A 16,042-nucleotide genomic window follows, 5' to 3' on the forward strand; every position below is an offset into this window, starting at 1 on the left:
AAAAGATTCAGTGACAAAAAAACAGGTTGTTTAAACCAAAGTGGTCAGTCATGGGGTCAGGGGTCACACTGAATACTGACATTAACCTTTATAACCCATTTAGTTCAGTTTCATTGTGCGTCTTTTAAGGCTGTGCTCATATTTCCTGTATTTTCTCGTGGTATCTGAAGAAAAGAGACTGAGAAATAAATATGCATGTTCATTTCAACGCTGCAAAAACAACTAAAGGACACCCAAAACTTTGCCACAGTAGTGTACATCAGGTACATTTCACATTTCTAACAGACTTTAGTGGTGTACCAGCTCCTGAAACATGCCACTCCAGTTATCAGACCAAGATGAAGATTAGAACTGTCCGCTTCATACTGACATGTAGCCAAGGTTCTAATAGTTTTGGATTTATCATTCAAGTTTAGTTTTATTTAGTTTGGACTTTTTTTTCTCTAATTCACTTAGTTTTAATTTGTTTTCAGAGCAGGTTTGATAGTTTTTAGAACAGAATAGAATGAATAGAATAGAATGTTCTTTATTGTCATTATGCATTGTACAACGGAATTGGGGGAGCTTCTTCATATCAGTGCAACAAATATTAAAGAGACAAAGTAGAAATAGTGCAATCGAAAAAATAAGATAAAAGTGCAAAATGCTCTATATACAAATGTACAATAAGGCGTCTGAGGTAGAGGTATTAAAAAATGTAAAGAATATAAGGGTATGAGTATGAGGAGTGAGGACTTATTGCACACTGACAAAGAATAAATAATTAAAAAAGTTTTTAAGAAAAACAGTAGCAGCAGTGGTGTGTATAAATATACAAATATGTTGGAATATAAGAGTGTGAAGTTATTGCACATGTGGAAGAAATATGAAATATGAAAATACAAGGTATATGATCATGGATGTGAGAATTATGAAAAGTTATTGCACAGTAAGCAGTTATTGCACAGTAAAGTGTATATTTCACACAGGTATGTGGTTATTGCATGTTAGAGTTCAGGATGGTGATGGCTTCTGGAAAGAAACTGTTCTTCAGTCTGTTTGTTTTTGCCTTGTGGCATCTGTAGCACCTCCCAGAGGGCAAAAGTTCAAACAGCTGGGCACCGGGGTGAGAGCTGTCCTTCCTGATCTTATGAGCTCTGCTGAGGCACCGGGTGGGATAGATGTCTCTCAGGGAGGGCAGAGGACATCCAACAATCCTCTGTGCTGCCTTGACTGTCCTCTGCAGCCTCTCCCTGTCCGCCTTTTATTAGTTTTTGTTATTTTATAAATGCTTAGTTTTAGTTTAGTTTTTTTTTTTATATATATCTTTTATCTTCCTTGCTGTCGTATTCAAATAAATCCCAGACAGGACTCTGCTGCTGTCTGCCAACTTTAGTCTCCATGTTTCCAGGTAGAGTGGGGACCAGAAGACGACTGGAAACCACAAGTGAACACAAGTGACGGACCCTTAAATATCATATGGTGCCAGCAGCTAAAATTACTAGAGCTTTACTAGAGTTTCATATCAGCTAAAATTTCCTTAGGGGGTCAAATGAGTGTTCATTTTTGTCAAGAAAAACCAGTTGTCCTACAGTCACAGAAGTGTGTGTAAATAATGCTAATCCATTTGTGCACAGACTACTGATATTCTCTGACAGTGGAAGCTCTATTTTCATAAATATTGGATTTGGAATAGCACGTGGATGTGAAAACTTTTGCTGGTGGACGGACGTGACATTACCCATGATGCTCTGGTCAGTACCAGTACTTTATTAGAAATAAACTTATAGACTTCCTATTGGTAATTGTGCTCTTCTTCATAAATGTTGGTATTGTGGATCTAAAACAATCCCAGCTGACACAAAAACACTAAATGTGTCAGTGGACGGATGTGACATGGTTGTTGTGGATCCCATCATACTGATGCTCTGCAGCCATGTCAGCGTTTACACTAATGATCCCTGTGCAAAAACTAGGAGCACTATTATTTATTGGATAGTTTAGCATGAGACTAAAGAGGAAAGAACAATATAGAATTGTTCTTTCTGTATAAAAATGCTTCTTATTGTAAAAGTGTTGATGTAAACAGTGCTGTGTGCCATTCTTCATGTATGTATTGGTGGAACAGAAGCAGGATGGATCAGCACCATACTCCAGATTGAACCTGTACAAATAAAACATGTGATATGGAGGAGAGAATCTGGGAAGAAAAACTGGGGAATCCAAAAGAATAGATTTGTTTTTCAGCTCAATTCAGTTCAAATAGAACTTGTCCATTTGTGACATGAAAATATAGCATTAATTGTGCTGAAATGGTTCATTTTTGAGCTGAAAACATAGTTCATATGAGCATCAACATGTTGAACAGAACTGAAATCCTGTCCATTTGAACAACTGTCATTTACCAACACAAAGTTCCTTTGGATTCACTGAGACTGATTTAATATGAACACAGACACAAATAAGACCTCTAAGCACATTTTAGCCGAGATCAATCTGACATTGACAAAGACGAAAACAAAGGGAATTTTATCCATTATTTTTATACGTTTTAGTTAGTTTTGTAAACACACAATACAGTTTCAGTTAGTTACGGTTCTTTTCTTTTAATTATAGTTTTTATTTATTTCTGTTAACGAAAATGTTTTTACGATTCTAGTTTTCGTCTTTTCGTTAATGATAATAACCTTGCATGTAGCCCCTGGTGACCCTCTTTGTGAAGACCTGGAGGTTTCAGGAACTGAAACTTTGACGTCTTTCCACAGCTGCAGCTGTTCACTCCACCTGACTGCACTATCTGACACACTATCTGCTCCATTCGCCTGTAATCAGCGCTGGACTCTTGGTGCAACACAGCGCTTGACACACAACCATCATGCAAGCGCTGTTTGAACATATCCTGTTCCTGGTTTTTGGTTCGATATAAAACACCACACACAAGAAGACTCAACTACTGAAAAGCGGCAAATGAAACAACAGCACTGACAAAAGCCTCAAAAGGACCAGACTGATTTACAAAGGCAGCAGTCACTTCATCAGGTGGCGTTGGGTCGATCACTGTGCGTTTCCTGCATTTGCAGAGTTTTACTGTGGTAGAACATGTTAACACCTGCTCAGTGAAGTGAAACAGACCCATGTGTGACGTACTTCAGTCATTCACAGACACCTGAGGCTGAACACAAACACACAAAGGCCAAACCTTCATTAGCATGACAAGCAGAAGCAGAGCTGTGATCTATTCAGGACCAGTTTCTGCTGACCACCTCAAAGCACCCCCCCCCCCCACCTCCACATGATTATTATTATTATTATTATTATTATTATTATTATTATTATTATTATTATTATCATTATTATCATCATTATTATCATCATTATTATCATCATCATCATATCATTATTATCATTATTATTATGATGATGATGATGATGATGATGATGATGACAGCCCGTAAAACTACACCATTCAGTCAGGAGATGCAGTCTTTGATGGCTGACGTAAAAATTCAGTACGAGCTTAACAAGACAACACGCAACAAGCGAGTTTATCAGCGACTCTCTGAGAAGACAACATGGAAGTAACGTGCCGCATCGCTATGACGTCCAGGTACTGTAAAGTCAGTAGTATCCTACAATGGAAACGGTCTACAGGAATAGTATCTGGCATTCGAGTTGAGCCGGTTCCACGTAGTGGAAACGCAGCAATACACACACATTTAAGAAGCTTTCAATATCCGCAGCTCACGTCTTCTTAGAAATTCTGTTTCCATTACTTCAAACACACAGAAATACCTCAAATACTTGTGTGCCGTGTCTCCACTTTGGCAGCAGAGCAGGGCCATGACATGGGCATTCTTTAAAGCTTTGACAGCACAGGCCTGGCACTGGTCCACGCACTGACACTGCTGTCAAACATGGTCCATCTAGTGAACCTGCTGATCTGATATGTATCATAAATACAAGGGTTACAACTGAGACGCTTTTATAAAAAATTAACCCATAAAGACTTAGTACTACTTCAGTGTCAGTTCCCAAATTAATGTTTCTATTTAACCTTTCTTAACATTTAACAGTGTTAATTATAATATTATCCTCTATATTCTTTGTTTTTTCTGTGAAAATCAGGTATTTGCCCATGTTTAATTTACTGATCATGTAGATGTTTATAAAAGCTCAGATTAAACGGCTATTATGTCAAAAACAGAAAAAACTAAAGAAAAGGGGACTTTTCCAGTAAAATATATTATTAACTGAACATAAACCCAGTGTGTCCATCCACTATCATTGATCCAACTCCATGTGTTTGACTGGTGAATCAATGTCATAGAAGATGACGGTGTTTCCACGGTAACCACAGAGCCTCTGAACGTCCACATGAGTCAAACCTGATGACCATGAAAAGATAAAGATCTGTATTTCACATCAATTATTGACATGGATTGATAGGATTAATGGATCAACAGGAATTAAACAGTTTAGATCAGTAGATAGTTTAGGTTAAAGGTGGACGTTTGGGTCTGTAAGGGTTAAAGGTGGACGTTTGGGTCTTTAAGGGTTAAAGGTGGACGTTTGGGTCTTTAAGGGTTAAAGGTGGACGTTTGGGTCTTTAAGGGTTAAAGGTGGACGTTTGGGTCTTTAAGGGTTAAAGGTGGACGTTTGGGTCTGTAAGGGTTAAAGGCTGCCATCACTGTGGGCCCTTTCATAGAAAACATACTGAAAATAAATGATTAAATGACATGTATACCTTTATCTATGATGCATTTAATGACCCCAATATGTTAAATTTATGTACAAACCTGATTACTGAGAACTCATTTTAATATGTTCACATCATTCTCTGCATCAAACTGGAATTTTGTGACCTTTACAGAACATAAATATAACTTTATTAGTGTCAACTTCCCTGTAGAAGCTCCAACACGTGCTGCTCTCTAAAATGGACACAGGAAGACGACAAGATCATCAGTCAATTTGTCAACACACTAACTTGTGTGTTTGTTTGATTGAGCATAGAATTGCTAACCACACTGTATTAACATGACCACTGCCATTTTCCTTGATGATATAATAAATAGAAGTCTCATCAGGACACATTCCTTGTAAAAGTGTTTGTTTGAGTCAGATGAAGATGCTGTAGACATGAGGAGGATAGGGCTGTTAGAAAATATCAGTTCTGCAATATATATCGCGATATTTCATTTCACAATACTGTATCGATATTAAAAAGTACTATATCAATATTTTTAGGTATTTATTCAAATACAGATACGACAGAGGTTCATTTTTGTTTTTCTTTATTGTTTATAATTTATTCATTATTCTTTAACACTGTTTTATTAAATAATGGTTATTTGAAGCATCCTAAAAGCACTTTTTACTGTCTGAGAGGCAGATGTTCGGTCCTTTGTTGGGTTTGCACAAAAATACAGTTCTGATGTTAGTTCTGAACTAATAGAATATGAACATTTGAACAGGATCTGAAACTGTAATGTCAGAATTTCAGTTTGAACACAGGAACATTTTGTGATATAACATTAGATCCTGTTGGGATCAAATAAAAATGTGTTTAGTATTTGTGCAGATTTTGGGTGTAATTCGATTCTTCAAGGAAATAATCATTAAAAACAAAACAAAACAAGAAAAAAGGAAATTGCCTTTTTAACAGTATCATGATATATCGTGGTATATCGTATTGTGATCCTAGTATTGTGATTTGTATCATATCACCAGATTCTTGCTGATACACAGCCCTAGAGGAGGATCATACGACCTCAGCCTCATCTGGAGCTCAGAAAAGTTCGATACTGTGATGTACTGTGAGCAATGGGATTTATTGTGTTTTAATCATAAAAAAAAAGGAATAAAGATTTTAACCAAATGGCTGTGGACAGATTCTAACAGTTCTCTAACATTCAGGTATTTAAAATCAGATTGAACTGTCTGCTGTAAAACTACGGATTAAAAGGGGAAAAAAAGCTCTTAACATTAAATTGTGCGTGGGATTACTATAAAATCAATACTTGTTTCAGATTTATTGATAAAGTTTTGTTTGATATTTAGTGATCTAAACTGAGTTATTCCAATTATTACACTGACTTTCCTTTAAAAGTCTACTACCAGTTGAACACTGCTTTTTAAACTTCAGCAATTTACATTTTTCAGCTCATCACACACATTTCAACACCCTGGTACTTTTCAACACTCAGGGTTACAGCACACTTTTATAAAGGTCAAATTCATACACTTTTAAGGGTCATTTTCCATTGTTTTCAGCACATCACCTTATCTAAAATACATATTTACAGGAATACAAATAGACATGATTATATTTTTCACTTTTTATGACTATCATGTAAATTGTATTCTGCTATTAACATCTAAAATTATGTTCCATAACAGCAAAAAGTTTAGAAGCTAAAGGGGAACACCGACTTTTATCGAAAAAAGGGAAGTCACTTCAGACACACTCGCACCGAGACAAAGATTCAGATAAAAATGTACCTGGAGTCGACCTAGGAACACCCACCAATTACCTTTTTCAACACAAACTTGTATTTTCAAAAATGCATCACCTCTCTATAAGTCGACTGGTTATAATTCAAGCACTTAAACTAAAATTCAAGCACTTTTCAGACCTTGAAAACACAACATTGAAATTCAAGCACCTGTATGAACCCTGAACACTATACACCTGAATAACATACAAATTGACCCATTTACCACTAGATGCAGTTGTCTGTTAATGTAGCATCAACAATCAGGTATGGAAGCTGCGTGCATGTGAGCGTGCACGACACGTTCATAGAGTCAAAGACTAAATGGTTTTGAAGCGGTTCTGTCAGTTTAGTACAAGGCCCTACAAAAACAACATTCCTGGAGCCTCTACTAGGGATGGAACCATATGAAAATTTCATATCACAGTTATTGTGACCAAAATTATAACAGTTTTCATTATTATCGCAGTATTGTTGAAATTGTGCTCAAAATGTTCAAAAAGCACTAATACACACACTGAAAGAATTTAACCAAGTTGTATTTTGAAAAAATAAATAAATGAATAAAAAAAATTAATTGGTTCAAAGTACCTTCTGTTGCAGAAACATTCAAATATTAACCCTTAGTGGTCTGAGCCTATTTTGTCTGTTTTTCAGTCCTTTTGATTTTGCCTTTATATACTATATAAACAAATGTTTACTATACCCATGTTTGGGATCTGTTTTTTCAGCACAACTTCATCTATATCATTTGTCTATTATTTTTTCATTTTAACCTGCTATATCAACATAAAAGGACAGAGAACGCAAAAAATATATAAAATCTGATTTGAAAAATGTATATAATTTATTGCATAAATAACACACAAATGCTTAATGAACCTTTTCACAGGCTTTAAAAGTGAATATTGGTTCCAAATATTAGGCATAGAAAATCAAAACTGTAATAAATTAAAACTATACTCAAATATTTGACATAAAAGCAGATCTTTACATAAGGTTTTTTCCCCTAAAACTGCAGTCATCAAACACGTTTATCATGAGAATTAGAATTTAAACAGTAATACTAACCCTCTGCAATTTTACCGCAGTTTATCATTATACCGGTAATCGTTCCATCCCTAGCCTCTACACATCAGATGTGTGAAAGTTGTCCTACCATTTCCAGACTTTGTTTTCGGTGCCGTTCCCTGGGATGTCCTGCAGTACACACTGGTTGAACTTCATGGCTGTAAACATGTACTCAGGATGCTCTTCAGACTCAGTCAGCAGGAGAACAGCGCTCTGCGTCGCTGTCCTCCTCCACCACTTCACTCCAAAACAAGCTACAACTGTTTGAAGTCCTCCCTGCAGTTGAAGTTCATGGTACGGCGGCAGGAGTGGCGTGGCGTGGCCCGTGGAGCGGCGGCGCTCAGCTGTGAGTCAGCGCCCGGCTCTGTGGGAGGCTGGAGCGTCTGTCCATGTGCTGTGGACGAGCCCACAGACTGACTGACTGTGTGCCCTGGAGCTTCCTGCTGCTGAATTAAAGCTCTCACTCATCTTAAAGAGTGACTTCAACCAAGCCCTGCCCACTCTGCTCAGCCCGCCCACGGAACACTAGGGCTCTTCCCTTATTGGACAGGTGTGAGACAACACTGCCTATGTGCTCAAACGAGTAGATCCACTGTAATGGCAGGTGTCACAGCTCAGTGACGTAACCGTGCAGTCACTGCTAATTATAAAACCGACCGCAAAACATAACAAAAACAAATGTGAACCCCTCTTTGGGTTCACATCTGCCGTCTTCACTGACATAATACCTGCTCAGGTATTTCTACTCCTGCTCAGACTTAATGAGCCTTTGTCAGAAACAGACAGAGGTGGCCTGTTGACCAGGAGGAAGAGGAAGTCCACAGTGAATGATTCAACAGGTAAAGGATGTAACTGTGTATTATGGGAATAAAGCAGGATGTACGTGAATTTACTCATCTGAAAAGGTGTGCATTTACAAAAACTCTGAGCTTTAACTGGTCTGCATTGTATAACTGATCTTAACGGAAACATTAAAAGATATTAAAACACACGGTGTATTGTAACCAAATCTACCTCACCGACTAGAAAAGCTGCCTTCTGAGGAAAACTTATGATCATTACAGGATCATCTGCATGTTATTTTCAAAGATCTCATTCTGTGATCGGATTACTATGAAATAATAATTTACTAAAAAGAATAGATAGCATTGATATCTGTCTGGTGTGTCATGGAAAATTTCAAACACTCTGCACTGTAAAAAAAATCTGTAATTTAACAGAATTTTCACTGTTTATTTTACAGATTTTTCCTGTATTTTCAAGATACTGGAAAATATCAATGAAATGACAAAAATAGACTGTGACTTTACATGTCAAATGGAGAATAATATGAAAAAACTGTAACTGTGAATAACCAAAAAATTTCCATTTTTTAAAAATATTTTTCTTTTTTCACAGAAAAATACAGTTAAAATACATTTGCAAATGTATCGTAAATTCACAGATTTTTTTTTCTATTTATGAGATTAAACTGTTAATTTAAAGTTTAATACTGTAAAAAAAAAAAAAAAAAAGATAAAATTACTGACAGTTAACCGCAAAAGAAGATTAGTTCTGTCAGTTGAACCAGACTTGTTTGTTAATCGACAAATATCTTGTGCAATTACAAGAGGTTTCACAACAAAAATGTTGAATGAATGTATTTTTGTGAATATATAACATGTATAAGCACTAATAAACTGTCCAAATACAGTTTTTATCAGTGGATTGGACAACTGAGTCTCATTAAAAACTATTTACATATATATTTATAGGTAATTTGATTGTTTTAATACATGAAAATATTCTCTATTAAACATTAAAAAGTAAAAAAAAAATATGCAAAATGTCATGTAAAGTTAAGGCAAAAAACAGTATTTTAATTATGGAAAATTACCGTATTTTTATGAGATGGTTACTTTCCATTATTTAACAGTATTTTTTCGGTACCCCTGCTACCGGAATATAACCATTTTTTTTTTCCAGGTTTTTTTTTTACAGTGTGGACACAGTTTGGATGAAAACATGAAAGTCACTGAGTATATTTGCAAAAATACTGAGCCAACAGACCACACTTCCACAGTCTGTCTGACAGGTATAGAAGAGCGATGGTTTTCAAGCATTTGACAAAAGCACTAGGCCGATAACATGAAAGGTCAACTGTTACATAAATGACTGGTTTTACTTTTCACATATGAATGTGTCATTTGTTTTACAGTGAGGATCTGATCTCCACAGGTGGTGAGTTAAAAAATGAGAACCTTGACATTTTTGCAATTTCCTTGTCAGATGAAACACAGAGAAAAAAAAAGAAAAAAAAAAACCCTGAAATACTGCCAAAAGGTTTTTCACACTGGAGATGGTGAGAAAACTGTGCTGATAAAGGGTGGATGTGTACGACCACCTATTAGGGCCACATAAGAAAATAAAAACATTTGTCGCTACAAGAATGAAGTCATAAAATATCAAGATAAAACCCATAATTTTATGAGAATAAGGTCGGATAAAAAGTCATAATTTTACGAGAATGAAGTTGCAATATTATGAGAATAATATTGTAATATAAAAACAGGCAGGAAAAATATCATAATTTACGAGAATGAAGTCGTACCCACTCGTTGCTAATGTAGAACTTGGAACATTTTGTGCGGTTCTACTGTCATTTGAGGTTTACGCACAAAGGCCAAATACTGAGCCTATTAGCCACGCCCACCAAATACTGAGCTTATTAGCCCCGCCCACCGTCAACACATTAGCATTAGTTGAAGGACTTTAAAGACAGTTTGCACACGTTTGAGTTTGTTTCGTCATAAGAACTGAATAGATTTAGAGCAAACTGCCTTTTTTATGGAGGAGGAACTGATGACTTTTTAATCGCACTATTACAACTTTATTTTCAAAATACAACGACTTTAATAAAAGTAGTGCTGGGCAACAATTGAAATTCTTAATTGCAATTAATCGTGTGGATTTCTGTGATTAATCATCATTAATCGCATAGTTATATGCAGGGGGGGTTGCCTGCATCAACAGTGTGTATTTCCTTTCAGTGATATTTCAGACTGAAGTACTCCGCTGATAAAAATAATTGCACATGTCAGTGCTTCCAAACACCTGTGTCCCCCCCCCACCATCTGAAGACATTTAAAATGAAAATGTCCATGGAACAGACCGCTACTTTTACACATGTTTATGTCCACACCCGTTTATTTCCGGTTGTGAGTGATTGACAGGAGTCTTACGCCCACCCTAAATGCTGTCATTGGTTGAAACACATGATGACGCCGACTGTCAAACCAACCCTGATCCACATCCTCCTGTTCCTGTGACCCATGGTTTACCTACGAGTGTTCACAGAGCCACAGCAACGGACTGTAAAAAGAATATGTGATGTTCAGTTGTGCAAAGTAAACAAAGGGGGCCCTCTAGTGGTGGGAATAAGTTGCACTAACGTATGTTTTGTCCTTTTGGTGTTCCCGTAGTCAGTTCAGACATAAGAAGGAACTAACAGACACGTTTCTTTCACTCTGTTTGTATGGCCCCCAAAAATGTTTGCCTGTGAGTATTTTCTGTTCAGTTGTTGTCAGAATGAATAGTATCAAATATCTCTGATGTGAACCTTTGTTGCTGGATAAAAAGACGTTGTAAATCTTAAATAATCTGTAAATGCTAATCGTTTGCGTGTCTATGGATTTTCCCATTCAAGTTAGCATCGAGCTAGCGATCTTTTTCCCATTTATTTGACTGTATACTGCCAAGTAAATGTACTAAGGCAATGAAAATAACTTAGACATTTTGTTTGTGTGTTGCAGTTTTACAGTGAGTCTACAGGAACAGATTTGGACAGAAGTTTTCGGCATCTGGCTTTTCTTGGTAAACCTGTTGTCCATCTGCCGAGCTAATCACTACACGCACACAAATAGGGCAGAAGAATAGGAATTAGAATAAAATGGCATTGACATTAGATAAAAAAAATTGTAGGTATTATTTAATAAATGCGTTAACGCGGTAATAACGCATTAACTTGCCCAGCCCTAAATAAAAGTACGACATTATTTTGGTTAAATTATGAGTTTTTTTTAAACTATGACTTTATTCTCATAATATTATGGTTTTATTCTCGAAATATTATGACATTATTCCCATAGTGACAGGTGTTTTTATTCTTCCTATGTGGTCCTAATACGCCGTCATAAATGTGAATGAGTGCAATGGAAACAAACTGAGTGAACAACTGAATAAAACTTAAAAACAATGCACAATAATTATTGAATCAATTAATCATACTAAGATATACATAAAAGCCATATTAGATTAGAGCTCCAACAACTATTCAATTACATAATTAACTCTTAAATCACTCCCCAAGTATTTCATAATAGATTAACTGGTCAGAGTAATTTTAAAAAAGGCAAACGTTTCTAATTTAATTTTCTTAAATTATTAATTTCTTTTTTCGTCTATGATAGTAAACTTAATATCTTTGGCTCATGTGACTCATCTGAAGAAATCACCTTGGGCTGATCTGGGTTTATTTTCTGAGACTCTGTAGACCAAACAACTGACTGTTCTGGAAGAGAATCCTTCCAGGTTTCTGTTCTATGGGAAACAGATCAGACAAAAACATTAAACTAAGGCTTATACGAGTTACAACTAAAGCCAGTTTCAAAATGGATGAAAGTGAGCGTTAAAGACCTCTGGTTACATCTAGCGGTTCCTCAGTCTGCAGCTCAACTCATATGTTGTTCCAAATAAACTGACCTTATGTCACTATAAATCCATTTATTGCACATCCCATTAATTTAATGATGAATGAGCTGAACACCAAGAGGATAAAAACTGCTAATGTGTTAGTCTGTTCATTCTGCTTTTTTTTCCACTTTATTTTTTTAGAAAAAGGTGACAAAATATCTCCAACATTACCATCCCTACAGATGATAGCTATTAGAGCCCTTTTGGTGTTTCATATTTTATACAGAAGAAGTAAAAAACGAATATATGAACTTGGTGCTTATTAGGGCTCTGTATTGGCAAGAATCTGGCGATATGATATAAATCACAAAACTAGGATCACAATACAATATATCACGATATATCATGATAATGTTAAAGAGGTAATTTTTTTGTTTGTTTCTTTTTTAAATGACTATTTCCTTGAAGAATTTAATTACAGCAGAAATCTGCACAAACACATTTTTATTTGATCCCAACAGGATCTAATGCTATATCACAAAATGTTCCTGTGTTCAAACTGAAGTTCTGTTTTACAGACATTCCAGTTTCAGATCCTGTTCAAATGTTCAGATTCTATTAGTTCACAACTAACATCAGAACAGGATTTTGTGCGATCCCAACAAAGGAATTAACATTATTTAATAAGAGTGTTAAATAATAATAAATGAAATAATAAACAAAAAAGAAAAACAAAAAAAAAATGAAAATGAACCTTCACAATATCTGCATTTGAATAAATACCTAAAAACATTGATACAGTACTTTTTAATATCAATACAGTATTGTGAAATGAAATGTCACGATATATTGCAGAACCGATATTTTCTTACACCCCTAGTGCTTACAGTTTTATTTCTCACTTGAAAAGTATTGGTGTTACAATTATCTCTGGGTTCTTTAAACACAGTAGAAAAAATATATAGATATGTTTATAAAAACATAAACCAAAGAATAAATACAAGGAAACTACATAAATGAGGACATTTTTAGAGGAGCGATACAAATTCTGGGCGGCTAGTGGATGCAAACATGATCCATTTGACCCAAATATGATCAAATGTATCCCTCTGGATTCTGATAAAGTAAGTCTTATCATTCATTAGTGACAGGATGAGACACCCAAAGTGTGTGAAGGAGAGCTATCACAGGTCTTTCCTTCCTGCAACGGTCAGGCTCCACGACAAAAACTGCTCCAAGTAACTCTGTGCAATAAACCGTATGCCTGTTCAACCTGTAGCATGATCAACTTACGCACTGGGGATGGAACGATTACCAGTAAAACGATAAATGGCAGTAAAATTGCCAATGGTTTGTATTACCATTTAAATTCTAATTCTCATGATAACCGTGTTTGATTACCGCACTTTTAGAGGAAAAAACGCCTATGTAACGATCTGCTTTTATGTCAAATACTGGAATATAGTTTTAATTTATTCCAATTTAGATTTTCTATACCTATTTGGAACCAATATTCACTTTTAAAGTCTTTGAAAAGGTTCGTTAAGCATCTGTGTGTTATTTATGCAATAAATTATATACATTTTTCAAATCAGATTTTATATATTTTTTGTGTTTTCTTGCTTTTTATGTTGCTATAGTAGGCTAAAGTGAAAAAATAATAGACAGATGAAATAGATGAAGTTGTGCTGAAAAAACAGATCCCAAACATGGGTATAGTAAACATTTGTTTATATAGTATATAAAGGCAAAATCAAAAGGACTGAAAAACGGACAAAACAGGCTCAGACCACAAAGGGTTAATACTTGAATGTTTCTGCAATAGAAGGTACATTGTGTCTATTATTTTATTTTATTTTTTTTGTTTTGCTTTGTTTTTTGTTTTTTTTTTCAAAAATACCACTTGGTTACATTATTTCAGTGTGTGTATTAGTACTTTTTGAACATTTTGAGCACAATTTCAACAATACTGCGATATTAATGAAAACTGTGATAATTTTGGTCAAAATAACCATGATATGAAATTTCCATATCATTACATCTCTAATACACACAACTGTAAATAGTATATATAGCTTTTCAACTGTCTATATTCTTTGATTTTGCACTTCTTCTGCTCTTCTGTGCTTTTCTTGTGTGCTTTTATGCGTCGCTGCTGTAACCTGGAATTTCCCCTTGTGGGACAAATAAAGGCATATCTCATCTTATCTTATCTTATTCTAAACAGATAATTCAAAGTAGATGGAAAAGCCTCTTTTATTGATTCATGTTGGCTTCATTTTTGTGGACTCCAGTGACCTGGTGCTGACACCGCCGAGCTCCTTGTGTTGCATTTCTGGGAGTGTTTAGAACATTAGGCCTAGCGTGATGGGTGGAGGTTGTTGCAGCTGTTGAATGCTGAATGAGATTAAAAGAAGCCCATTCATCTTCAACAGTATCTAAACCACACCCTGAATGAAGAAACCAGTTTCCAGTTTCCAGGAACAGGGACACAGGTCACTTTCACCTGTTCAAGTCAACTATCAATACCATTTTCCTGCTTCAGCTGGTGTTCTCACACATGCCTATAGTCTGTCACAGTGGAACTAGGGCTTTCTCCAAGTCCTGTATTTATTTTAAGAAACAGTCAGCCTGGTTTTACTACTTTTAACCTGTCTAGCAGCTTTAGAACCTGAAACGTCTAATCCCTCACGTAGCGCCATCTAAAAGCAGCAGTGGAGGACACTTACATATGAGGCCCAGCCTGCCTTCACCTGCTGTGGGAATTATGGTAAATATTAGTTATGAACATGACTGTGCATTGGCAAGAATCTGCCGATACGATATAAATCACAATACTAGGATCATGGTATGATATATCATTATAGTGTAAAAAGGCAATTTTTTGTTTGTTTTGTTTCTTTTTGAAATGATTATTTCCTGGAACAATTGAACAAAACCATAAATCTGCACAAACACTAAACACATTTTTATTTTATCACAACAGGATCTAATGTTATATCACAAAACGTTCCTATGTTCAAACTGAAATGATGTTTTACAGACATTACAGTTTAACCCTTTCATGTATCGTGGTCACTCCAGTGGACAGTTCTTCTCCAGCTGTTCTCTTGTATATTCATGGGTTTTGTTGTTTTAGTTCCATATCAGCCCACACAGTGGACACTCATGCATCATCCCATACACTGACATTCAGACCAGTACTGTCACTTTGCTGTTCTCGATAAAACTGATCTGCACTAACATGTTTGAGTGTCAACCACTTGTTTATGTTAGACACAAAGGTTTTCATGTTATCTCCATAAAATGAGTAATAACTAGAATAAGAATATGTTAAAATGTGAGAAAACATCAGATTAGCGGCATTAAAAATGTTTTTATTTCATTGTTTTCATATCACTTTCTTATGGAAGAGGATTAGGGCCACTGGAAAATAAAAAAGGTGTAATTTTTTATTTTTTTTTATTATTATTCTGAGAAAAAAGTCAGAATTCTGACTTTAAACTCCGAATTCGCCCTTTTTTTTTTTTTTCCAGAATTCTGACTTTAACCCTTTCATGCACAAATTATGAGAACCTTAATCAAACATTTTTTCTGAGAGTTTTTATTCCTCTTTAGGCATGAAAAAAACAACGCAATTGAAAAATTTCTTCTGAAAAGCAAATTTAAAAAAAAATAGTAATAATAAAAATAATTTAAAAAAATTCAAAAACACATAAAAATAATAACAATGAAAAAAAAAAATCTCATGAACCTATTTTTCAGTAAGTTGAAAAAATGTCCACTCAGCTGGACACCACAAATTTAATTTTTAATGCACAGAAACA

At 35.3% G+C, this 16,042-nt stretch overlaps 1 protein-coding gene across 2 annotated transcripts in view; it reads right to left on the reverse strand.

Moving 5' to 3' along the window:
- The window catches only part of LOC115421809 (NAD kinase), a 61,368-nt gene that overhangs the window by 20,446 nt on the left and 24,880 nt on the right, over positions 1-16,042 (reverse strand). The window contains exon 1 of one of the 2 annotated variants that reach the window (XM_030137749.1): positions 7,633-7,981. The exons of the other annotated variant lie outside the window; for it this stretch is intronic. Coding sequence (XP_029993609.1) covers positions 7,633-7,712 — 80 coding nt within the window. The 5' untranslated portion in view covers positions 7,713-7,981. Of the gene's footprint in view, positions 1-7,632; positions 7,982-16,042 lie in introns of those variants that run through there. 2 annotated transcript variants of the gene reach the window in all.

This window comes from Sphaeramia orbicularis, chromosome 7 (genome assembly GCF_902148855.1).
Source record: "Sphaeramia orbicularis chromosome 7, fSphaOr1.1, whole genome shotgun sequence".
Taxonomy (NCBI): Eukaryota; Metazoa; Chordata; class Actinopteri; order Kurtiformes; family Apogonidae; genus Sphaeramia; species Sphaeramia orbicularis.